This window comes from Aspergillus bombycis (assembly GCF_001792695.1).
Source record: "Aspergillus bombycis strain NRRL26010 chromosome Unknown contig00013, whole genome shotgun sequence".
Classification (NCBI taxonomy): Eukaryota; Fungi; Ascomycota; class Eurotiomycetes; order Eurotiales; family Aspergillaceae; genus Aspergillus; species Aspergillus bombycis.
The window spans coordinates 41,412-65,764 of NW_019170015.1; the positions used below are offsets into that span (position 1 = coordinate 41,412).

The following is a 24,353-nucleotide window of genomic DNA, read 5'->3' on the forward strand; positions in this document are numbered from 1 at the left end:
ATACTCCGGCGATAGTTCACTAATAATCCTCCGTCGAAGTACAGTAGCAATGGTGGCCTGAGGAACGGACCAAGATGGTTGCCGATCTAGGCCTAGACTTGGTTGCGGTGGCTCCCCCTGGCGTGGTTGGTGTTCCGTAACGGTATTCGCCAGCGTTGCCAGTTTCATGCATTCTTTTTTGGATCATTATCATTGCTTTGGGCTTCAGTAGATGTACGGAGTAGGTGTATGCCCAAGGATCAACCTGGAATACCTCCTGGATAGTCGAAAGGAGACAACGCCCAGTTTGCCCGCCGCTTGGGTCTGAGCCTCTTGTCTCCATGGTTTATGGTTTGGTATTTTTATATTACTTGTATTTTTATTTTTATTATTTTTTTATTTTCCGCCTCTTCTCCTGGTGGCTTATAAGAAAACTCCACATAGGCAACTAATCGAGATAGAGGGGGGCAAATATGAACCTGCATATATTATTATTATTATTATTTTTTAATTTTTAAAAAAAAAAAGGTGTGCTCTTCAGGAAATGAGTTCCTGAATTAATTACGCACCGCCCCTCCTTTTACCCCCCCTACTCTCACATATTGTTAGCCGTAGTCTACCGTCTACCGTCTACAGTCTCCTCCACTGTGAACAACTCTAGCCAACTGGATCAACCGCCCCAGTTTTGGTTCGCTTCAATTGTGGGAGGCCACCAATTAACTTTGACCGGCCTTTTCAGGAGTCACGACGAACTAAGTTCTAAACTACCCATTTTAGTTTACGTTCTCTCTCTCCGTACTCTTTCGACCAGTCTAGGATTCAGGTACCCTACGACTAATGCTTACTACCGTAGCTGCTGCCACGACTAACGACTAACGACCTGGTAAGTTCTACCCCAGACCTGTCATTGGCACTCTTTTTCCTTTCCATCCATCTCTCTTTTTCTGCTGGTGTTGTTGTCATTTTGTCGTCGGTGCTCTTTCCCTCCTTTGTTTCCGCTGCACTTCGAGGCGCTGGACTATTTGCTCGCTACCATTGGCTTTTTTGTGTTCGATTTTTGATTTTATCTTGTGTCTAATTTGCTGGATCCCCAACTAGGTGTCTTCGATCTTTTTGTATGCTTTGTCTGCCCTGCAAATAAGGGGACCACTCACGTCGCCGATTGCCGCAGGCCGCCATACCGTGCGACTACTTCTTGGAAAACACAATCTAGGAAAAAAAAAGCCTTAGACAACAAATACCCTTACAATTAATCACCGCTGATGACACCCTCCTTCTGCCATTCTTGACCAATAGAGCAATTTTCGCATCCCACCACGCCCGACCTTTTCGCCCAAAAGTGAACCCGCTCGAAGTGTCCAGATAAAAGGGTCATGACGGCCTCGCCGCCAGGTTCGCCGTCAGGTGCGCCTCAGCGACTCAGCGGCATCATGCGTACCCCCAGGAGCACCAGTCGGTTGAGCATGAGTTCTAAGCAAGGCGGAGGAAGCCGGGCCTCTGATGAGGATGGTAAGACGCTGTCAAAGTTGGTATGTTCCCCGTCCGCTTTGGGATTTTGAGTCCCGAGCGCTTTGCTTGCGCGGAAATTTGTCGCGATCGCGGAAACATGACTGCCTTATCGATCTTCTCCGGTACAGCACTAATACCCTCGCAGCCGTCCGTGTCCGACCCCCTTTGAAGCCCGACGACCCAAATTATGAATTAATTCCGCAACGTTTCCAACGTTCCATGGTCCACGTCACCACACCAACCAACTTAGCCGTGGATGTTCCGCAGGGTCGCAAATTGTTTGTGTTTGACCGGGTCTTTCCCGAAACGGTAGATCAGGCTGGTATCTGGGATTACCTCAACGACAGCGTCACTTCTTTCCTACAGGGATACAATGTCTCGATTCTGGCCTATGGCCAATCCGGTGCGGGTAAATCCTATACGATGGGAACATCGGGGCCCAATGAACAGACTTCGAGTCAAGGAATGGGTGAGTCTGCTTCAGTATAGCGCGGCTGGAGTATGCAGTTGACTCACGGAATCAGGAATCATCCCACGCGCCGCCCAATATCTTTTCGAACAATTGGAAGGTCCCCCGAAGCACAGCCGCAACAGCTCGACAGGCTTACGGACGCCCGCGCGATATTCGATTAGCTCAGCTTCTAGTTTCAGCAAGGCAAACACTGAAAAAAACTGGCAGATGAAAGCTACTTATGTTGAAGTACAGTTATATACCTCAATGGCGAATCAGAATGAGGCTGATATGTGTAGATTTATAATGAGCACCTGAGAGATCTCCTTATCCCAGATTCAACGCCCACAGGTGAGCGCAGCACGGTTACCATTCGCGAAGACACGAAGGGTCGCATCATTCCTACCGGTCTGCACCAGGTCAACATCAACTCGATCGATGACCTCCTAGGCGCGTTGAACTTTGGCTCGACCATTCGACAGACAGACTCGACTGCGGTTAACGCGAAGTCTTCTCGATCGCACGCGGTGTTCAGTTTGAACCTTGTTCAGCGCAAATCCGCGAACGGAGTCACCTCCACCAAGGACAAACGGATGTCCATGCCCGCCGATTTACCCTCTGGTTCTGATGTCTCCGTTACCGTGGAGAGCAAGTTCCATTTTGTTGATCTGGCTGGAAGCGAACGGCTGAAGAATACCGGAGCGTCCGGAGAGCGCGCCAAAGAAGGTATTTCTATCAACGCTGGTCTAGCTGCCTTGGGCAAGGTCATCTCGCAGTTGTCCTCTCGTCAAGCAGGCTCGCACGTCTCCTATCGTGATTCAAAACTTACACGGCTCCTGCAAGACTCTCTGGGTGGAAATGCGTACACCTACATGATTGCGTGTGTGACGCCAGCCGAGTTCCACCTCAGTGAAACGCTGAACACAGTCCAGTATGCGCAGAGAGCAAGAGCGATCCAAAGTAAACCTCGAATTCAACAAGTCCATGATGAGAGCGACAAGCATGCCGTGATTGAACGACTCAAAGCGGAAGTGGCATTTTTGCGACAGCAGCTCCGCAATGCTGAGGATAATGAAAGGCGCAGCGTCGATCCCCAAGACCGGTCGGAGCGTCAGAATGAGAGGGAGGCTGACCTCCAGAACCAGCTCCTCGATGTTCAGGAAAGCTATAATGCGCTCAGCCAACGACATGCTAAATTGATCTCCGAGCTTGCTAGAGATTCGGAAACAGAAGAGAATACTGATCCGAATGACGCCGCGTCATACATCGGCAAAAACTCCATTGAAAGGTTGAAACGGTCTCATTCTTTTGCGGAATCTGTTGAGCAAGTGGTGCTGGAATATGAGAAGACCATCCAGAGTCTCGAGTCATCCCTTTCCAATACGCGATCCTCACTATCGGCAACCGAAAGTACGCTTCTGGAGCGTGAGACCAGATGCACTTACGTCGAAACTGTAAATACACAACTTCAAGCTCGCATCCAGAAGCTTCTCGAACGAGAATCCGGTACAGAAACTTACCTCCATGAACTGGAGTCTAGGCTTGATGGGCAGTCCTCCGGTGAAGAGAAACAAGCGGCCATCATCTCAGAGCTTCGTAAAGAACTGACTCGCGCCCGCGATAGTGAAGCTAACTGTGAAGATTACATAACGACGTTGGAAGAGCGCCTGGCGGAAGCCGACCAAGATATGGAACTTATGCAGCGAGAAGTGGATCGCCTGGAGCATGTCATCGAGCGTCAAAGGAGCTTGGGCAAATTGGATAACCTCCTATATGATCTTGATCACAGCCAGCAGAACGGCAGCACAACAAGGGACCACGAAGAACCGGAGATGCAGACGCCTGTTAAGCGTGCTTACCATCCTCAAAGGCGGGCGGCGTCCCTTGATGTGTTGACCGAAGCCGTTGAAACTGCTATACCGGAATCCGACGAGGACTCTGGTGAGCCCGCCCCCGAGGTTGAGGATGACACCCTCAATTCGGAGCCGGCTGCTGAGGCTAACGACGATCTTAAAGTGTTGGAGAATGCTGCCGATCGCCTCCAGGTCGACCAGAATGAACAAGTCCAGGATCGGACCCCTAGCCCGACTCAGTCCAGGGTCGTTGCGGATAAGCTCGAGACGGTCACTCAGGAGCTATTCGATTTGCGTACGCAGCACGAGTCTACAGTGAGCGAGTACGAGATGCTCGAAGCCAAGTATGAGCAAGCTATGAAGGAATTGGCCGACCTGCGGCAGGATGCTGTGGACGAAGCTCGGCATGCCTCACCCGATACCCGCCATCTCATTTCACCAGCCCCTACTTCGCGACCCGTGTCTTTTTTAGAGGATGTCAAGGCCCCCGACTCGAAGACTGGAATACAACAGTCCTCCTCGCGATCACTCTCATCGGAGTTATCCTTGGTCGGGGAGCCTGCTGCTTCGCACGAATCATCTAACGCCAAGTCCGGACCCGAAGCAGAAAACCATGTAGATACAGTGTCTGAAATCGACGAGGCCAAGGCACAAGAGGTCGAGCACATGCGCAGACTGCTCTCTGAGCATCAGGAAGGTGTCAGTATTATGACCCAAAAATATGCTGAGCTACAAGCCGAACACGCTGAGACCCTACATCTCATCGAATCACTCAAGTCCGAACTCCAGAAGCCAAGAGTTTCTCCTCCCACAACACCAGGCTATAAGCCTGTCATTCGGAGGAAGTCAAGCCAAACCCTGATTGGAAATGTCGACCGAGCGCATCGCTCTCTAGCTGCCCTGCGGAACATTGCAGTGGAAGAATTTGAGAGTCGTCCTGATACGATGCAAAACTTCGAGGTACATTTGGACTCAGCTATGCATGAACTGCACAATCGCATGGAACGTATTCAAGCCTTGGAAGCTGAAAACCAAAGCGTGAAGAAGGAAATGGAGACAAAATCGACCATCATATCTGGGCTCACTCGTGAACGTTCCAGTCTGCAAGGTAGCGCTTCATCAGTGGATATGGGTCTTGTCTCCCAGTTGCGCGACCAAGTTGTCCAGCAGGAGAACATCATCAACGAGATGAAGGAAGCGCATGAGGCCAGAGAAAAGCATCTGCTTGCTGAAATTGAGGAGTTGAAGGCTCTTCTCAAGACTCAAGAGGAAGCTGCTAAAGCATATGATGCAGGTGCTGAGGAGCAGGACAAGAGGATCGGCCTTCTTGAGGGCGAATTGACCCAATGGAAGACCAAGCACCAGAGCGCTGTAGAATCTCTGCAATCTTCAGAGCAGCAGCTTAGTACCACGCTTGCAGAGCTCAACGGTGCTCTAGCCACTCTGGATTCAATGCGCGCCGAAAGAGCCGCTGCTGGTGAAGCATCGTCTGCCGAGAAGGAGGCGGCCGCAAAGGCTCTGGAGGACGAGAGATCCCAGCAGCAGGAGCTTGTTGAGGGACTGAAGCGCGATATCGAGCAGCATAAATCTACAGCTGCTGCTCACGTGGACACAATTTCCTCTCTAGAGAAGTCCCACGGCGCGGCTCAGGAACAGCTGAGGGAACTCCTCACCTCGAAAGACGCCAGTGGAAATGAAATCGACGCGCGCCAAAACCGTGTTTCTGAACTTGAGCAGGAAATCGAGTCCCACAGATCACATGCCGATTCCTACAAAAAGGACTTAGACTCTTGCAGGAATCACACAAAGCAGAGCTTGTCGAGTTAGAGGCACGGGCTAAGGCTGCAGCACAGGCCGAGTATGAACTGCAACTCACGGAGAAGGACACCGAGCATGACAACGCCCTGAAGGCTCTGAGATCCGAGATCACGGAGTCGCGAGACGAACTGGTCAAGTTGCTCAAGATGGTTTCTAACCTTCTGAACTCCGACGTCACCGCAGACAACCTGGCAGACCAAATTCAGGAAATTCTGACCCAGAAGCAGCATTTCTCTGATAAATATGCTGAGTTGATGGGCACGAATGAAGATCTTCGCAAGCAACTGGAGCTCAAGGCCAATGACAATGATCGTGTTGACGAGTTGACTAAGAGCAACACTGAGAAAGAGGCAAAGGTGAACGAGCTTGCTGTCTTGGTTGCTACACTTGAAGATACTCTCAACCAGAGAGAGGAGCAGATCAAGAAGAAGGAAGCGCTTGTTGAGGAGATTTCGGCCGAGAAGGAGAAGAGTGTTCGTCTCGTGGAGGAGCTCGAAGAGCAGATCACCAACAGTTTCGATCAGCACCACAACCGTCTCTCTATTATCCAACAGGAGCGTGACCAGGCTCTGGAGGATGCAAAGGCCAAGATTGTTACTTACGAGACGGATATCGAAACTTACAAAGTACGAATCGAACAGCTTGAGGTAAGTCGTCCCACAATAACCGATGAGGTCCAACCACTAATGGATCTGCAGCTTCAAATCAAGAATAGCTCAGGCCAGGATTCTACCTCCCACGACCGCAGCAGCTCTATCACCTCTAACTTGCGGAAGAGCTCCTCTGCAACATCCCTCCCATCTCCACCACCTGCTATTCCCCTCCCGCCTCTCCCTACCATTGCTTCCGCTACCAACGGAACCTCTGGTAGCATCTCTCCCCCAAGCTCTCGCCACGCTAGCAAAGAATTGGCCAGTACCCAGGTCGTCGAGGACCAGGAGGCTCGTATTCGCACCATAGAGAAGCATCTCTACGCTGAGAAGCAGCTCACTGCTACTCTGGAAGAAGCTCTCGGAGACCTTGAAGCCCAGAGTAACAAGGTCAAGTCTGACTGTGAGGCTTGGAAGAAGAAGGCCTGGCAGCTGGAGGAGGAGCTGACCACTCTTCGCAAAGAACGCAACTCTCAGCGCCTGTCACTCCAAGCTGTGGAAGAGGAGAGAAATGCTCGCCGTGAAGCTGAAGCCGCCAGAGCCCAGCTTGAAGAGCGTATGAATGCGCTTAACAAGAAGAAAAAGAAGAGCACCCTGAACTGCTTCTGATCCTTGAACTTGCAGGATCTTTTTTCTTATCTCATAGATTTGTTGTTTTGTTTGGCCCTTAAGATATGATGTTCATTCCCCTGTATTATGAATTCGACGCCGATTCCCCTTGTTCGATTCGCGATACCTTTTTTTCCTTCTCATGTGTGGATTTGCACTACTTCCTCTGTTTACCCTCCATGCCCGTTTCCCCCTCTTTTTTGCATTACGAATCCTGCCTTATGATATGCTTCTGTGTGGTTTATTGGGTTAGCCTGATACTTGCATGTCTATACATACCGGATCTTAGGCTGAACAAATGGCGCTGAGCGATGTGTATATAAGACCGTCATGTGACAGTTTTGGACAGTTCACTTCTATTTCACCGTAGTTTCGTAGGCTTGTCTGCACCATGATTTGACATGATTGGCCGTTGGGTGTGATAGTACTGATATTTATTGACGAACTCGTTTTTAGGGTCCCTGGACAATTATATGAAGTCCCTGAAGCAGCTAGCATAAGAGTACAGGCATGGAGCAAAGAATTCGGGGGAACAGCCAAACACAGGCATGAATCGATTATTTGAGATCCTTATCAGATAAGGATAGATAACCCCCATAAAATCACATGACGTAGCCAATGGCCGCGTGTCGCATATTCGACCAAAGCTCCAGCTCGCAACAGCAATTACAGAAATGCCCACTCACCATCCCACCTCGTAAAAAACCCCCAATTCCTCTCCGAGACCGCCATGTCGGGCCTCAAACGCTCCAACGTGATTATCATCCACCCGGATCTGGGCATCGGTGGCGCCGAGCGTCTTATTATCGACGTGGCGCTTGCGCTGCAAAACCGCGGCCACAAAGTAACGATCTATACCTCGCACTGCGACAAATCACACTGTTTTGAAGAAGCGCGCGATGGCACCCTCGACGTCAAAGTGCGGGGCAACACGATATTCCCCGCACATGTATTCCGACGATTCCATGTCCTCATGGCGATCCTGAGACAGTTACATCTCACCATCTCCGTCTTGGGAGAGATAGCCCATACTTCCGACACGAATGAGAAAAGCACGGTTAGCGAGAAATTACAAGATGATATCTTCATCGTCGACCAGGTCCCCGCCTGTGTACCCTTTCTAAAGACGTTTGCGCGACAACGACAACGTATCCTCTTCTACTGTCATTTTCCGGACCAGTTGCTTGCGTTTCGCGGGGAGGGAGGGTCTCTCTTGAGTGCTGTTAAGACGCTTTATCGGTACCCGTTTGATTGGTTCGAGGGGTGGGCTATGAGTGCTTCTGATAAGGTTGTTGCGAATTCGAGGTTTACGAGAGGTGTTGTCAGTGAGGTTTTCGGGGGTGAGAAGCTTGGCGATGTTAGTGTTGTCTATCCGTGTGTTGACACGGAACCCGTGGCTTCGAAGGAGCCAGTGGTTGTGAAGGATGGGCAGGTGCTGTGGGGTGGGAAGAAGATCCTTTTGAGTATTAATCGGTTCGAGAGGAAGAAGGATATGGCGCTTGCTATCCGTGCGTATCATGGGTTGGGGCCGGAGAAGAGGAAGGGGACGAGGTTGGTTGTTGCTGGTATGTCCTTTTTTTTCCCTGTTCTTTTCTTTCTTGAGGTCGGGGTATGGTGTTGGGCTGACGATGGTGCTATAGGTGGTTATGATAACCGGGTCCAGGAGAATGTGCAGTACCATCGGGAACTGGATGAGCTTGCGACTAGTCTGGGATTGCAGACTGCTACATCTAAGACGGTTATTTCGGCCCTGTCCGTGCCTGATTCCATTGATGTGTTGTTTTTGTTGTCCGTGCCCTCTGCGTTCCGGGATATGCTCCTCGAGCACGCGAAATTGCTCCTTTATACGCCTATCAACGAGCACTTTGGCATTGTACCTGTTGAGGCCATGCGCGCTGGAATCCCCGTCCTGGCGTCGAATACCGGCGGCCCGTTGGAGACGATCGTCGAGGGCGAAACGGGGTGGCTCCGCGATGCCAAGAAGGATGCCGACTGGACAGCGGTCATGGATAAGGTGCTCTACGGAATGGACCAGAAGGAGTTCGACAGGATGTCCGTTGCGGCGAAAGAGAGGGTGGAGCAAGAATTCTCCCTAACGGCCATGGGCGACCGACTCGAGGAGGAGATCTCGGGCATGCTCGCGCGCGAGAGACGTCCGTTCGCCGGGCTGCAGCAGATTGTCGTCCTTTTGGCCCTATCTGGAGTCGTGCTCTCGCTGCTTGCTGCTTTTGCCCTGAAGTTGTTTTGAGTGTTGTTGCTGATAATACCCCCAACCTCCATTACTTTGTACAGTACAATAGACACCAACCAATACAATACCCTCTCGCATTCAATGAATCTACAAGTGATTAGTATATACAACCCACCGTTATCACCACGTGACTTCGCGATCCGCACGCGACACGTGCATATCAATCTGCTTATCAACGGACACAAGCCTCCCCCCAAAACAACCTCCAAAAAAACAACTCCGAGATCAAAATAATGCCAGAGGTAATAAACCTCATCTCCTCAACGCCTCCACTTCCACCTCCGTCCTACCAACCCCGTCGCCCCTCCATCCCCTCATCCCCAATCCCCCCACCAAGATCATTCACCCTCCCAATCCTCTCCTCAGACTGGGACCTCCCCGAACCCACCTACAACAATGACGATAACAACGACTCCTCCAACGCCCCGAAACGACTCCGTCTAAGCGAAGAGCCCAGTCCACTCAAACCGCCCTCGCCGAAACCAGCGCGCCCCTCGCATATCCCGGCATCGAGGAACCCGCTGTTCCTTTTCTCGGATGATATTCTGCCTTCGTCGGATGGGCCACAGGCTTGTGAGGGTGGGGAGGAGGATCCGATTGTTTTTACGTCTTCGGCTCCGGGGCCAGACAGTGTGGCTCGGGTGAGGGAGGGCGGAGGGCGCGGGGCGAATACGATTACGATTGATGATGATGATGATGATTATGATTTCGGTGGTGGTGGGAATGGAGGTGTTGGGAGGGGAGATGCGCGCGACGAGATCGAGGGCTTTAGTGATGAGATCGGGATGTCGGATTTGAATGAGTTGCTTGGGGTGGATACCACAACGAATAAGCGGCCTGGGTTATCGAGTCGGACGGCGAGTTTGCTGGCGAGTCTTGATCGGTCGAAGTTGGGGTCTGGTGGAGGAGTATCGTCGGATTGGAGGGGGCGTGTTGATAAGGACGAGGAGGTAGATGAGGTGGAGGAAGTGGTTCAGTCTCGGAAGTCTAAACCACCACGGAGGACGACGGCTACGAAGCCTTCGAGTGCAGATAAGGAAGCCAAGGCACGGGAACGGGAGGCAAATAAGGCGCAGCGTGAGCGGGAGAAACAGCTAGAGAAGGAGCAGAAGCAGAAGGCCAAGGAGGAGAAAGCGCGGGAGAAACAACTTGCGGCTGATCTTGCGGAGGTAAATAAGCTGAAGGTGGACAAGAAGGAATCAACGCCGGAGATGATCATCGATCTTGCACGGGAATTCGAGGAAATGAGCGTGGGCAATCAGACGGTCGAGTTCATGAAACGGCTCAAGGTCGAGCAGACGTTTTTCGACAGCGAGATCCCGAATGTCGTCAAGTGGCGGCGGAAGGCCACGGCCAGGTACAACGACGCCCTAGGCTACTGGGAACCATGTCCGTTTCATATCCGCGAAGAAGAACACGTTCTTGTTCTCTTAACGGCGCAAGAATTCGTAGACATGGTGATGGACACCTCATCTAGCACGAACGACCTCGATCACCACGTCCACCGACTCAAATCCGCCTACCCCACCAGCACACCAATCTACCTAATCGAGGTCTCACAGCCTGGATGCGCAAGACCCAAAACGCCCGAAACAGAGCCTATCAAGCCGAAGTCCGCCGCCAATACTCAGAATCCCAACCCCAAGACCAACCAACCACCACCACCACCAATTCCCGCCGCAAGAAAACAACAGCCAATAAACCCGAAGCCACATCCCCAGTCTGCGACGACACAATCGAAGACGCGCTCCTCTCCCTCCAAGTCACACACTCCTGTCTCATCCACCACACCAACGCAACCGCTGAATCAGCCGAATGGATCAAAAACTTCACAGAACACGTCTCGACCGTCCCCTACCGCCGCGAAAGAATGGAAGGCAATGACTCCGCCTTCTGCATGGACGGAGGTCAGGTCAAACCCGGCGAAAACAAATCCGATACCTTTATCAAAATGCTCCAGGAAGTAAACCGTGTCACGGCGTCCATGGCATACGGCATTGCGACTCAATACCCAAGTGCTGTTGATCTAGTTCGCGGAATGCGCAGGCATGGTCCGGCCATGTTGGAGGATGTAAAGGTATGGGCTATAACCTTACCTGCCCTTGACTTGCAACATAGCAAATTAAATACAATATGTCTGTGGAAATAAACTAACATGTCCCTACAGAAATCTGCAGACAGAAACGGCGCTCTAACAGATTCTCGTATCGGGCCTGCGGCAAGTAAACGGCTTTACAAGGTCTTTATGGGTCTTGATCCGTCTGCGACTGATATCTGAGTCTGGTTCATATAGTAGGTGCGGTTATCTTGGTGATGATACCTTGTATATGGCATCCTGCTATCTTTTATTGGTTATTCATTTTCTTTATTATGAGGTATTGGAGTATATGGTGTCTAGGACGAGGCTGGGGCTTCTTTCTTGTCTGTTAGGTGGGATGTTTCTTTCCGTACGCTCATACGGTATCATGTATATGTTGCATAACGGTAATATGAAATGAACCAGTCATAATGAATTCAAGAGTAGATATCATAACCTATGTTGCCAATTTCGCCTTGCCTGCCTGAATATGGCCGATGCAGAATAAACCATCCAATGTACGCCTCTATCCAGTATTCCATCCTGATGGAACTATATAAGAGTGAATATAAGCAATTCAAACGGAAACGCCTCTGCGCTTCCAAGATCTCCAAGCGACACCCCACGCAGCAACGGCCACCCATACGCTCAGCGTACATCCCAACGCCCAGTATCCAAAACATTTCCAGCCGTGACACTGGCCGTCCGTCGAGCCATTGCCTCCATCCGTGGCGTCTTGGTAAAAGCTGGAATAGACGAGGCCCCACAGGGCAGCGCCTGCTGCCGGGAACATGGCAACGATACCCCAGTTTGTGCCGAAGTTCTCAACACCCCAGACGACGGAGATGATGATGGGGACGAGGGAGAATGCGCTCCCGTAACCGAAGCCGATAAGACCTGTGGTTATGTGGGACAATTCCGGGTGCTGGACTGGAAAGGGGGATGCGAGGAGAAGATACCCAAGTGAGAGGAGAAGAGCGGATGGGAGGAGGAATGTTAGTCGGGATAAAGTAACTCGCTTCGAGCCGGACGGTGAGCTGGAACGCCCAGCTTCTGCGTCGGTTGGGAAAAGATGGGTTGCTGGGGGTGCGAAGAAATCCGACAGGGATCCTGTGAGGAGTCGGGCAATTGTTGAAGTGAGCGCAATAGTTGTGACATGAGTAGATGGTTTGCCGGCAGGTGAAGGAACATTGGAAGAGCTTGACTCTGGGCCCAGTGCTCCGACCACAGTACCCAGCTAGAAAGGTCAGCAAATCGATGTACGATGGCGATGTGAGTGCCACTTACGTTGTTGATGTATGCTTCACCCGGTCCAGTAACCAAGAAGAAGCCCAAGGCAAGCCACCACATCGTATGATCCTGAAGAAACACCTTTGTTTCCCAGTTCAATAGCCAGTTTTTCTTCCTGCGTTCCTCCTCCTCTCGTTCTTTCTCGAGCCTTGCTGCTTCCCTCTCTTCCTCACTTTGGGTCAGTGATAGCGTTCGTTCTTCGTCGTCTCCATTATCGGACTGTGAGAATGTCCCGTAGGCAGCTCTAACCTCGCTTCTCGACCGGAAGAATTCGCTCTCTTCCAACAGGCCACTCCTCTCAAGTTCTTCAACTGCTTCATCAATGTATTTCTCCTCATCCTCGTCCACAATCCGTAATCCAAAAGTCCCAATGACACCAATACCAAAGAGCAGTGCGGAGAGGAAAATGAAGTATCGGAAGACATCTACATCGCCACGGCTGCCATCTTCTAACCGTTCATACAAAAGGTAAGTACCCACTTGGCTCTGCCACATGCCACTAAGGCCAAAAGCAGCTATGGGGATGGCAAGCATAATGCCCTTGTGTTTGCCCCTGCCAAAGTTTTTGGCACAGGTCGTGACTGCGGCCAAGTACATACAGCTTGTGGCGGTCCCGACGCACACGAAAGCTACTACCATCACCCAGAAAGGGTACCCATTTCCACCTGCATCTGGAGGTGGACCGTTCTTATACACGATTGCAGCCAAAAGGTAGCCTATTCCAAAAACCGTGCCGGAAAACAAAGCCAGCGGCGACGGGGTATACCGGTCACAAAGGTATCCGAAGATTGAGACGGGAAGATACATCGACACACCAGCAGCAATCGATACAGCATTTACTCGGAGCTGAGTGTAATGAAGACGGGTAAGAAACAAGGGGCCGTACAAGGAGAACGCAGTGATGCTACCAGCTCCTAAGCTGCATCGTCTTGTCAGCAAGACCGGTTGGGGCGGAATGTAACGAGATCTTGACACTGGGCTCACCAGGTTACTACCCCCAAGGCAAAGCTACATATCCGTACCACTTCCTTAGCCAGCCTGCGGCGATCCCTTTCGACTATTTCTTCAACAACATCGTTCAAGAGACCGTCTTCGCCGTCACTATAACGGCGTGTAGAGATCCTAGATTCCGGTCGCGAGTGTATATCTCTACCCTCTGTATCTCCACCGGAGTCATAGGTAGCCAGTAATGGACGGTTTGTGTCAAAGTCTCGTTTATCAATAGATGAGTCGCGACCATTAAACGGAGACATTTTGTCGTCAGTCTGGCTCGTGGAGAGGAAGTGACAAAAAGGCAATTTTCGTGCAACAAAGATCCAAGAATCATATATATGCCTATCCGAGCTAACAAAGCTAGGGTCCCATGTACTGTTCCTGTGAGCAATTAAGCAGTAGGAGGGGGATCAGTTGACTGAGCTCCGAGGTTCGGCTCCGCTACGTCACCAGGAGGTTTAAGGAAAGGGCATGTTTATGAGAACAAATTTCCAAAAGAGTTATACATAATAAACTCGAGATAGAAACTACCCACCCACACACACTAGAAACAAGATAGACAGGTGGACCTATGGAAATCAGGTAGGGGGATGGATGAGGAGAAAGAGTCATGCTTCTGCTGGCGATTACACCGCTTATCGCCGACTGCACGTGATCGTGCTTATCTGGGCAGGCATTCAATATCCCCCTTTTAGGCAATTCCCTCGGCCCAGTGACTTGCATACTGTGCCAGAGTCTACTTTGGCCTAGCCACGAAACTAAACACGTATGATTATGAAGTTCTTGTCTAAAGCCTCCCACCATTTATGTACATTAACATACTTCTGGAACGTCACCCTAATAGCTCAACATGGAAAAAGGTCCAGGGAATCGGACAAGTTCCCGGGAGGTATAATCAACAAGACATGTCCGAAATAGAAACAAAACCTAGACAAAAAAGAAATAAATAAACAAGGACAATTTCATACACGCCATCAGAATCGAATCGCTCTCGCACGAAAGACCTTCTATGATGCTCCAGGCATGTATAGACAAGGGCTCTGAGGTGGGCATTGTGCCATGATCAATCGTCAGTATCGTATTATCGGTTGTCGAAAGACTCCTCCACCACATCCCTGGGGTGAGTCGTTAAAATGTCGTCGACATCATTGGACGTGGGCAGGGAAAAGAACAGAAACAGATGGAACGATAACGCCTGGTCCATTGCCATGCAATTTTGACGCCGTATCCCGTTGTTCTCAAATGATTCTTTGATCGACTGGCTTGAAAGAGAATACAAAGCCGCTAACTCCAAACTCGGTAAGGTGAAACAGACTGATGAAAACGGTGAAGGGACCAAAACGAATATAAAAGAAAAAAAGAAATCCCCAGAGATGAAGCATGGGATATGTAACAGAAAAAACGGGGGAGGGGGGTTAGTAACAGTAGGATGCGAGACCAACACTAATAGCTGACTTCACCCGGATCGCTTTCCACCACTCCTTCATCCCAGTAGCGATCGGACAAGTCCTCTTGGCCAGACACCTGGGATCTTAGAGCAATGGCCTCGCCCTCTCCTCGTTCAATATATTCATCCTGGGTGAGCTCCTTTCGGATGCGCTGGAAGTACATTCTGAGGGTCCGTAGGCCACGAAGATAACCGCGGTCGATATCATCCGGATGATGTGGGGGGCAAGGCGCATCCGGAGAAAGCTCATCTTCTCCAGTGACACAGTTTGCAAAGTCGACGATCTTCAGCTGAACGTCCATGTTATTATGTCCCTCATCAGAGGTACGGCGTTGCAATGGAATTCGCTTGCTGTCAACACTCTTGTCATCCTCCTGTGGAATCTTCTCAGGGGAAGACTGCTCGCCATCATAAAGGATCAAAAGACTACTAGCATAAAGCCGATACCGTTTCAGCTTTCGGATCATATTCTCCAATTTGGACAGTTTTTCAAGGATGACAGGGATTTTCTTAGCCACGCTGGTATAGCTGACACCATCGTAGAGGAACCGGGTGAGAGCGTCCTGGAATTCACGCCCTGACTTTAGATCCCGACCGAAGTACTTGTCTTCGAATGTATATTCCTGCTTCTTCACATTCCAGGATTGCATGCCGCAGAGTCGGACACCTAGCTGCTGAGAGGTTGTTGACTGGCACTTTCGCCTTTGAGATTTCTTTTTCTTCTCATTAGCTTCGATTCCGTACTGGCGTGTTCCCATTTTGAGATCGAGGACGCAAGGCTTGTTCATGCCAGCAGTGAGGTCTTCTAATAGCAAGAAAAACTGCACACGTTCATCCTTTCGTGTCTGTGCCTCTTTGGGATTGGAAGGAAGGAGGAAGCGATTGTCCTCTTTTGGTTGAACAAGGATGGGATCTTTCGGCAGCATATCGGCAACAGAGCCATCCTCAGCTTGTAATGCATCGGCTGTATCGGCCTTCAAGGCTTCAAGGTTGGGTGGCTTCACACTCTGAGGAACTGACGGCACCATTTGAGCATCCGCTTCCATAGAGAATATCTCGTCCTCTCCATCACCGCCATACCCGTCGTCTTCGAAGAACATGAGCTCGCCGTCTTTCTTACCCGGGCTCATGCTCCGTCGTCTTTGTAAGCCACTTCCTGAATGACGGCGCCTTACCCGGCGAGACCGCGAGACAGAGCTAGAGCGTGGCTGGGACTCTTCTGTTCGAATTTGTTCGAGGCGGTTATGGTTCGAGTCTAACGCGGTAGACGCTGACGATGATAAGCCGGGGCCGTCACCTGTTTGTTTAGTGATATCTATGGCAACAGACCGTGGTGGCTCATTGGGAACGGATGCATTGCGACGGTTACTAGCAGTGTGATCCTCCGACAAGTTAGCCCTCCTGCGTGTAACACTGTCCGAGGACATTCTTGGTAATGCGGTGTGGCCTCGAGCATGACGCCGGTGATGGTGAATGGCAGGAGGACTGAAGACCTCTCGGAGAACCTGCTCCTGCAGCTTACGGTTGACCGTCGTGGCACCCCAGCTAATCTTGGGCTTTGGGGGAGAAGTTCCAGTGTCGTCCAGAGATCCATTATTCCACCTTTGTTCACCAGTGATCGCCGCAACACCATGAGCACATCTCTCTCGACTCATTGTTATACCATCCGCAGTCTTTGGCCGTTGTGAGCGAGAAAACAAGTCAGCCGGGATAATGTGCCGGTTATTTTCAAGGATCACCTTAGGAATGATTCCAGTGACTTGTTTCTGACTAAAAATCCGTGGCTGATCCACGGTTTCAGACATACGAGAACCGTCGGCAGTTATTGAACTGGTCTGCTGGGCACCGTTTGTCTCACCCGTGGCAGGCTCCGCATTTGAAATCTCCGTATTACCCTCTGACGTTAACTTGGAACGCTTGGGGGTTTTAGAGAAGGTTACATTCAACACACCGATGTACCTGAAGAAAACCACTAATTAGCAAGGTGCCACAAAGGGATTAACAATAACAGGCCTAAGGCAAGATAAACAGAGTATCAATATACCTTGGAAGGAACATGAGCATCTCCGGGTGTCTGCGTTCAATGCGCTCATAGAATTCATTCTCCCGGTTATTGAGCTGTTTACACACAGCGCGCCTGGAGAAACGGAAGACGGTCGTATGGCCACCCACCTGATGCCGGTAAGGTTTCAATTCTACCGCACCCAAAGGGGCCGCTGCACTGTGCTTGCGTTCACGGCGGGGGATACGTTGACGTTGAGTTGGTGTCGCAGTCGGTGTCATTTCAGCCTCATCGGTCACACTCGACTCTTCGTCGCGAGTAGACATGCCACTTTCATCCGCCGAGCCAAACTCCGATCCGCAAGTTGAATACTCACTGCTGCGATCGGTTGTGGCGCTCGGGGGCTTTTCAATCAACTCTTCTAATTGTGGAGCTTGTCTGTCTTGCAGATCACCGTGCAGAATTCTACTATCATTTTTAGATCGAAGAGATATATCCACATGATTGATTTCTTGCTCATCAGAGACGCTATGTCTCTTGGGCACTAGAACGTGACTACTCTTCGTGGGCGATGGGTCGAATGGTTCCGCACCAAGTTGACCATCCGGATAAGACTGGACCTGCGCAACCTCTTCAGAAACAGTGACGCGCTCATGGGGATAATACACAGCGGACGAAATTTGTTCATCGTCTTCATCTTCATATTGTGCAGAGCCACGGCGTCGTTCTCGATCTGTATCCGACGAAGGTGAGAGACCGGGGACCTCCTTCGAGAAGTAATCCCTGCCGCCTTCTGCAAATTGTGTGGGGATGCTTTTGGAAAACGAAGTACCGCGAGCACCGCCTGGAGTTAAATGGAAATTGCGGATCTCCTCAAGTAAGCTGCGAGGCAGGGTTTTATAAGGATTCCTAACATCATCGCTCACCGTGTGCTCCGACGTCTCGACCTCCGGGATCGGGGTGATCACCGGAGCATCAGCCATTGACAGGTGAGATAAACTTTTCGAGCTTCGAAGATTAGAATCATCCGTGGACACCAGCAATTGAGGCTGTGAGTCAGAGAATTCCGGAAGGCGGCGAGGTTCAGAGTGGATAGCAGGTTGATGCTTGTCCAATGGCTCTAGGGAGTCATCGTGCCGTCTTCCACGTTCCTCCCTTCTTTTGCGATCCGGTGAAGTAGTATTCTCCTTAAATAGACCCAGATAATGGCTTGACTTACGGCTGCGCACATGAGACGTCGGCTCTACGTTAGTCAGGTTTGCCTCGATCGAGTGATCTACTCTGCCACGACGACCACGGCTCGAGCTGCGACCAATTCCAAGTTCAGGCGCAGCGTGCCGTGAAGGCTGGTCGAGCTTTGGAAATGACGTTTTCTCGTGCTGGGTCTCTGCAGGCAGACGGTCTAAGGGGACCACTGAGTGGCGCTGCAGAAAAGATGCATCATTGAGGGAGGAAGAGATCAAACTGCGGCTGATGAGCGACTCCTCCGGAGACTCAACAGCGGTACCATTCGAGGCCGTCTTGCGCAGAGGTTGCAAACTCTCCCAGCCCGAGATCTGCGGGCTTCGTTGAGCCGTCTCGTGCTGCCGATCCGGGTCTACATCAGGACCGACCGAAAACAGTGGGGAACGACGAGTCGGTATAGCAGACGGTAATAGTGACGGAGGGAAGGAAGGATTTCTGTGGACGTCAACTTCCATGTGGGAGAGGTTGGCGATAGTGTGACGGGGGAGGACCTTGGAAGAGGGAATTGGAGAAGGAGAAGCGGATGCATTTTCGCCGGCAAGATTCAAGCTCGTGGACAGTTCATTATCTGTGTCTCCTTCGGGCGGAAGCTGCGGCGAATTACTAAGTTCGTTATCAGAAGGGAGGTAGTGGGTAGCAAAGATGCTATCTCTCTCCGACAACTGGGGGCTGTGAAATAGGTCAGGACGGGCGAGCTTTTCGTGGGGGACGGTTGTGGCCCTTTTTAGAGCGAATCCGGCCGGTGGTTTGGCCCATTGATGAGCGGTGGGGGATTCAGCACGGGAAGGAGAAGGAGCTTCTTGGATGCCATGGTGGAGGAGCTGATCCCGGGCGTGGTGGCGCGGCTGCTTGTGATGACGGCGTTCAGGCCCGTCAGAGCAATCATTTTGGGCAGACGCAACAGGTGTCACCAGGGGTCCAGACCAGGTATTTTCTGATACAGACGGAGGGCTTGACATGGGGAGGACATTGGTCGGGCGTGCACGACGACAGGAAGATCGAGGATTGAGGCCAGAGTGGGCAGGCTATGGTTGGTGCGTTTTTTTTCACCTCAGGCGCAACGACGAAAGGATTAGGTAGAGGGGGTGAGGATCTGGCGTCAACGAGTTAGGCAATAGAGTCACTATTGGAAAGACAGAGCAAATCAAGCAGCATTTAGCCACGTTCCGAGAGAAAGGCACCTTACAGGCTGGAAATTAAGCGCAGCCACCGGAGATGATAGGCATCGATAATGGGGGGAATAATGCAAGTGTTATCGGATCGGGGAGGTTTCGAGTAGTATGTTTGGAGGTAATGATGTATGGAATTGAGTATAAATTAATCAGGATTGGGTTTTGGGGGTAGGTGGAGAGGAGGGGTGGGAAGGTCAGGTAAAACGAGTAGCACTACGGAGTACAAGTCGTTCTAAGAGGGTAAAGCACGCCGCCCGAGGAGGTAAAGTAGTAGTAGGGAGGAGGTAAAGCACTAGAAGGAACAGTTACCGGGGAAAGTGTTCTTAGTGGTAAAGAGAGTTAAGTTGCAAGGGTAAAGTCACTAAAGAAGAAAAGCAGTTGGTCGAGAAATGACGCGGATCTTCGTCACCGCCTTAGTGGGTCCCAGGGATAAAAAGCAAATGAAAAAGCAAAAACAAAGGGAAAATAAAATAGAAAACAAGTTTATTGAAGAAAAGGGAATAGCAGCGTTCTTAAAAGATACAAGAAAAAGAAAGTTTACAGCGATGTCAAGATAACAACAGGGGGGGAATGCAGAAACAATGGCCACGGGGTTTGGTTTTGGACTGGATTCTATCGGGTTTTCTACTGCACACGAATGCGAAAACAAAGGATGGAAAAGTAAATGAGAATTAGGAGAAAATAAGAAACTGAACTATAGGGGATCTGGAAAGGATGGCAGAAGAATATGAAACTGGAGATAAAAAGAAAAATGATCATGAAGTCACCGACGGGGACATCTCTTGTTCCCACTGCGGACTGAGGAAATGGATAAGAACCAATCACTAGTCATGGCAGTAGTAGGAAGAATGGGGACATTCCCCCAAAACAGAAGGGTGGTGGTCATCTGTTCCATACAGTTGCGGGTAATCTGATTCTCATCCAGTCCCATGCAGTAAGGATACCCAAGCTATTGGAAACTTCTGTGGATACGCCACTTCTCTGGGGTATTACTGTACTAGTACGGGTTCTCATCCAAGCCCGATAGTTCTACTAGACTACTAGTCTAGCTACTTCAGATAGTCTTGCTAATAGAGTCAACGGCCACGGCAGAATATTATGGTTAAGATACCACAATGTTCGACAATGATCTTTATGTGTTCAATTTCCTTCCAGCCTTTGGAATGAAACATCTCATTTACATACATGATATAAGTACATCCCTTTGCATATGATACAGGGTAAATCAAATCTTGACGACGAACCAAATGTCGCTCCAGAGGATCGGAGATCTCGGAATGCAGACCCCGTCAAATCAACAATAGTTCTAAGGATGACTTGTATAACTTAAAGGGGGTGGGTTCGATTGAATTTTGCCCTTGGGCAAATAATTAAGACCCTCAAAAGTCCCATGCAGCTTCCATTGGACAACTTGCGTGCGAGGGTCGGTATAGGTAGCAATTAAGTCTCAGGTACTCAAACTTGCGGTCTCCCCCAAAACTCATGAAATTACTTATCTCGTCATTCAATAAAACCGCCCCTTAGAATCTAAGTATCCCGATTACTATCCATAACGTAACGGTGATAATGGCTTATAATTCCATCTTCATTCCTTCCATTCCGCTTCATCTCCACATCCACATGATCGGATCAGCCCCAACCTGCCAATCATCGAGCAACGTGATCGACTTGCTTGGCCATGGTACCTTCCGGCATACGGATGATAAGGCATCAACATTTCTTGAGACTCTTGGGTTCACTGTCTTATCTATATACCATGGAACTAGACATACCATCCTAGTCGATTCCTTCCTCCTTGCAGCCGGAGTGTCCCCCGTATCTCCCGCTTTTCCTTTCAGACAGACCACTTGGTTGAGTTCCCAACATAACTCTATGCCAAGTTCTGATACCTAAGGGGGTACCTTCAGGGCTTCCGGCGAGTAGCACCACATCTAGAAATTGACCAATACGATGCCGTTTACCCGCGCCTCGGTAGGACATGGCTGACTCCATGGGTGATCATCCGTGATGTGCAAGAAAGGGGAACCCTACCATATTTGTCAGAACCCAACGCCCAGACGGCTTCCTCAGTGACACGGCCTTTCTTGGTCTTTAACGGACCGTTTTCCGAGAATAAAACTCAAAGTCTTGGTTCTCCAGTCATTGGGTTTTCCATTACCAAATCTAAAATTCAAAGGAATCCCACCAAAGCCCTTCCACGTGATCCTATCATTCATTCACTTACTGGATTCGAGTCATTCTTCGGGATATCAACGCATTTGGAAGTAGTTCCCTATCTCCAACTTTGCTGGTGAATTAACAACCGGAATGTTGGTCTATCAAAACACCAGCGAGATCAGAACAAATCGTGGAAGGAATCTCTAACTCAGGGGGCATAAAGCAAACCGAGGTCTACAGACTTCAACCATGGTTCTTAAAAGATTGATCATCTGACACCGTATCCTGCTAGCGGAACACTACGATTTCATTCATTCAGAGTGAGACAGATACATGCACGAATGGATCTATCGATTTATATCATATATTAGCCCATTGGCCACATAAAAGCCAAGTATATAGAGCAATGGTATTGAACACCAGTATGATGGATACTTTCCCCTTGTATCAGCTAACGTGCCTCGAAATTGGACTTCGCGGTATTATTACCCAGTGGCCTAATGTTCTAGCTAATCATTGAACTGGCCTTATACCAAACAACAAACATAATACCCTTTCCTGTTCCCAACAAGTGCTCTCAACAAGATCAAAATAGTATTCTCGCTAATTACAATACATTGAATAGCCATATCTTTCATCGATTGGAGGTGAGGTTGCGAGCAAGAAAACCAAGTGCTTTCAAGGAGCTATATATCAGTCAACACTGGGTAGGAATAGGCTACGTATGTCTTGGTACGCGAATCAGAATACTGCAGCGGTTATACTTTCTCCGTAACGTATAGACAAATGGATATATACTAGTTACAACCCAGTTCATTTTCAAAGCTGGGAAACTGGGACGTTTATGCGATAGGTTCCCCGCCGATTCCGCAGGCGCCCGCTGACAGTAATGAACAGTCACATTGCATGCACTGAGTAAAACATTTTATTGAGCCCAACTCAGTCCTCACATCGGCTAACTAACTCTGCTGACCATGGCTAACTCTTAAGTTAAACGCAACCATGCTTTGAGAAAGGTGGTGCATTTGGTTTATCTTCGTTATGAGCCATGGATTGCTGAGCCTCCGCCACTGACGAACTTCTCGTTGGTCTACCCTGTACTAGTATATATCTCAGGTACTCGCCCTACCATATTATTGATCCTACGGTATCGAAATGTTCCTAATTCTTGTTACTCCGCTCATTGGTCTACAGAGTTCAGAACGACTCGCCAGCTATTCTCCATGATCGGCTGGCTCATGCGCTTGATATAGACAATGGGCTCTGCTCTATCTCAAGTATGTACATGAAGAAGTCACCTCTGGAAGCGGTTCTCCACCTCGGCCAGGGGTTGAGTAATAGCCGCCATATTGAGCTTCCAATTATAATCAGCCCGAGCTTCACAGCAGTCCAAGCGAATTCAGCGCATTACACACATCTATTAAACTCTAGTGACTCTAAATGAAGTTCTCTTTGGACCGTGGCTAGCCCATGAACTATTTTAACGCAGACAGGTTATGCGGGTTAGGATTCAATATATCTGAATTCCATACTTGTTTGTTGTGAGACTGAGTATCGGGGTTTGTACAACTGGAAAATGAAATTACTACTTCAGACCTCGCATTGCATCTTATAAATATGTTACTAGCGAGAGAGGAAGTTTTCATCTAAAGCTTCCTTCAGCAAACTCCTAAAGCCGTCGGTAGAGTGCATGACCAAGTCAGCTGTTGTTATACTGTTTTCATAGCTACAGAGCTACAATTTAACAGAGATGCAATAGCACCTTCCATATAATATACACTGGATAGACCATTCTATTCAGTCGTTAAAAAGCGATACCATCCAAGCAGCTGACAAGTTCTGAGACACTTAACATGAACCATGAAAGGGAAAGTAACAAGTTATGCCCACACATCATGGTTTGTACAGCCTGTGGAGTAAGAATAGATAGTACTTCGTTACGTAGGTACTAATTATAGCGCAACTTATTCAGAATTAACTAGAAGATAAGTTCTGCGATGAACCGGTCCATATGCTGGTCCATACCATCTCAGAGGCGGTTGTGGCTCATGCTCTACTGCTTTGTTATTTCCGGTCCGTCAGCCACATCTATAGCTCTAAGATAGACTAGCTATGAAGATTATCAGTGCTTGATTTTACTATTATATGATCAGAGCGGCATTCATGTGCTAAGCAGGTAGATTACATCTTGGTTATAACGCGGAATTTGAACACAGAAATCCGAGAAGTAGTTAGTGGATGTAGTGAATTGAAGCCAACTGGGCTCCTTCGGAGGGTATGAATACATACAGAATTCAGATATCGGTACTTTTAGAGACCAGGGGACAGGCTTACCGACCAGGTCACCTCCGACATAACGTGGATAAAGGATTAGCACAGCTGTTGAAGCCATTTGAATCAATCTCAGCACCTTTTCTTTTCTTTTTCTTTTCTTTTTTTGACAACTATAACTCTAATCAAGTATAGTACTGAGAATAAGCCAAGCCAGCCTTCAATTTAACTGTCTTGCCTATGCGGTTTTGAATACAGCCATGTGCTATTATCGTGCGCAGCGGGGAAGCTTTCCAGTATATATATCCACATGAACGATGCTATTGTTTACGACCTTCGTTGAAGTTCGGTGTAGCTTTCCTTCGCGTTCGATGATTGGTAGTTACTAGGTATAGCTTTCTGCTAAATAATCAAGCTTAAGTTCAATGGTTGCGAAGAGTTCCTATTAGAGTCCTTTTGAATCGAAGTTAAAAAGCACATGTGGGTTGCAGACTCGTGTTAACTACTCTCTTTTTCTTTTCTTTCAGCTGACTCACTCTTCTTACGTTATTTTTCGCCCTCTCCTTTGTTCTGGGGTGA

The 24,353-nt window shown here is 49.5% G+C and overlaps 3 protein-coding genes across 3 annotated transcripts; 2 read left to right on the forward strand and 1 right to left on the reverse strand.

Moving 5' to 3' along the window:
* Nucleotides 1–1,352: 1,352 nt before the first annotated feature.
* On the forward strand, nucleotides 1,353–6,869 carry ABOM_002952 (kinesin family protein; the record flags this gene model as incomplete). Its single annotated transcript, XM_022530082.1, has 6 exons — nucleotides 1,353–1,488; nucleotides 1,634–1,957; nucleotides 2,013–2,188; nucleotides 2,239–5,509; nucleotides 5,572–6,257; nucleotides 6,309–6,869. The coding sequence occupies 6 exons, from the start codon at nucleotides 1,353–1,355 to the stop codon at nucleotides 6,867–6,869; spliced, it is 5,154 nt and encodes a 1,717-aa protein (XP_022392594.1).
* Nucleotides 6,870–7,599: 730 nt separating this feature from the next.
* ABOM_002953 (uncharacterized protein) lies at nucleotides 7,600–11,398 on the forward strand (the record flags this gene model as incomplete). Its single annotated transcript, XM_022530083.1, has 5 exons — nucleotides 7,600–8,434; nucleotides 8,510–9,026; nucleotides 9,458–10,577; nucleotides 10,652–11,197; nucleotides 11,288–11,398. 5 exons carry the CDS (start codon nucleotides 7,600–7,602, stop codon nucleotides 11,396–11,398), a joined length of 3,129 nt encoding a protein of 1,042 aa, XP_022392593.1.
* Nucleotides 11,399–11,774: 376 nt separating this feature from the next.
* On the reverse strand, nucleotides 11,775–19,133 carry ABOM_002954 (inositol polyphosphate kinase KCS1; the record flags this gene model as incomplete). Its single annotated transcript, XM_022530084.1, has 5 exons — nucleotides 11,775–12,434; nucleotides 12,485–13,406; nucleotides 13,472–13,752; nucleotides 14,936–16,886; nucleotides 16,972–19,133. 5 exons carry the CDS (start codon nucleotides 19,131–19,133, stop codon nucleotides 11,775–11,777), a joined length of 5,976 nt encoding a protein of 1,991 aa, XP_022392524.1.
* Nucleotides 19,134–24,353: the final 5,220 nt, after the last annotated feature.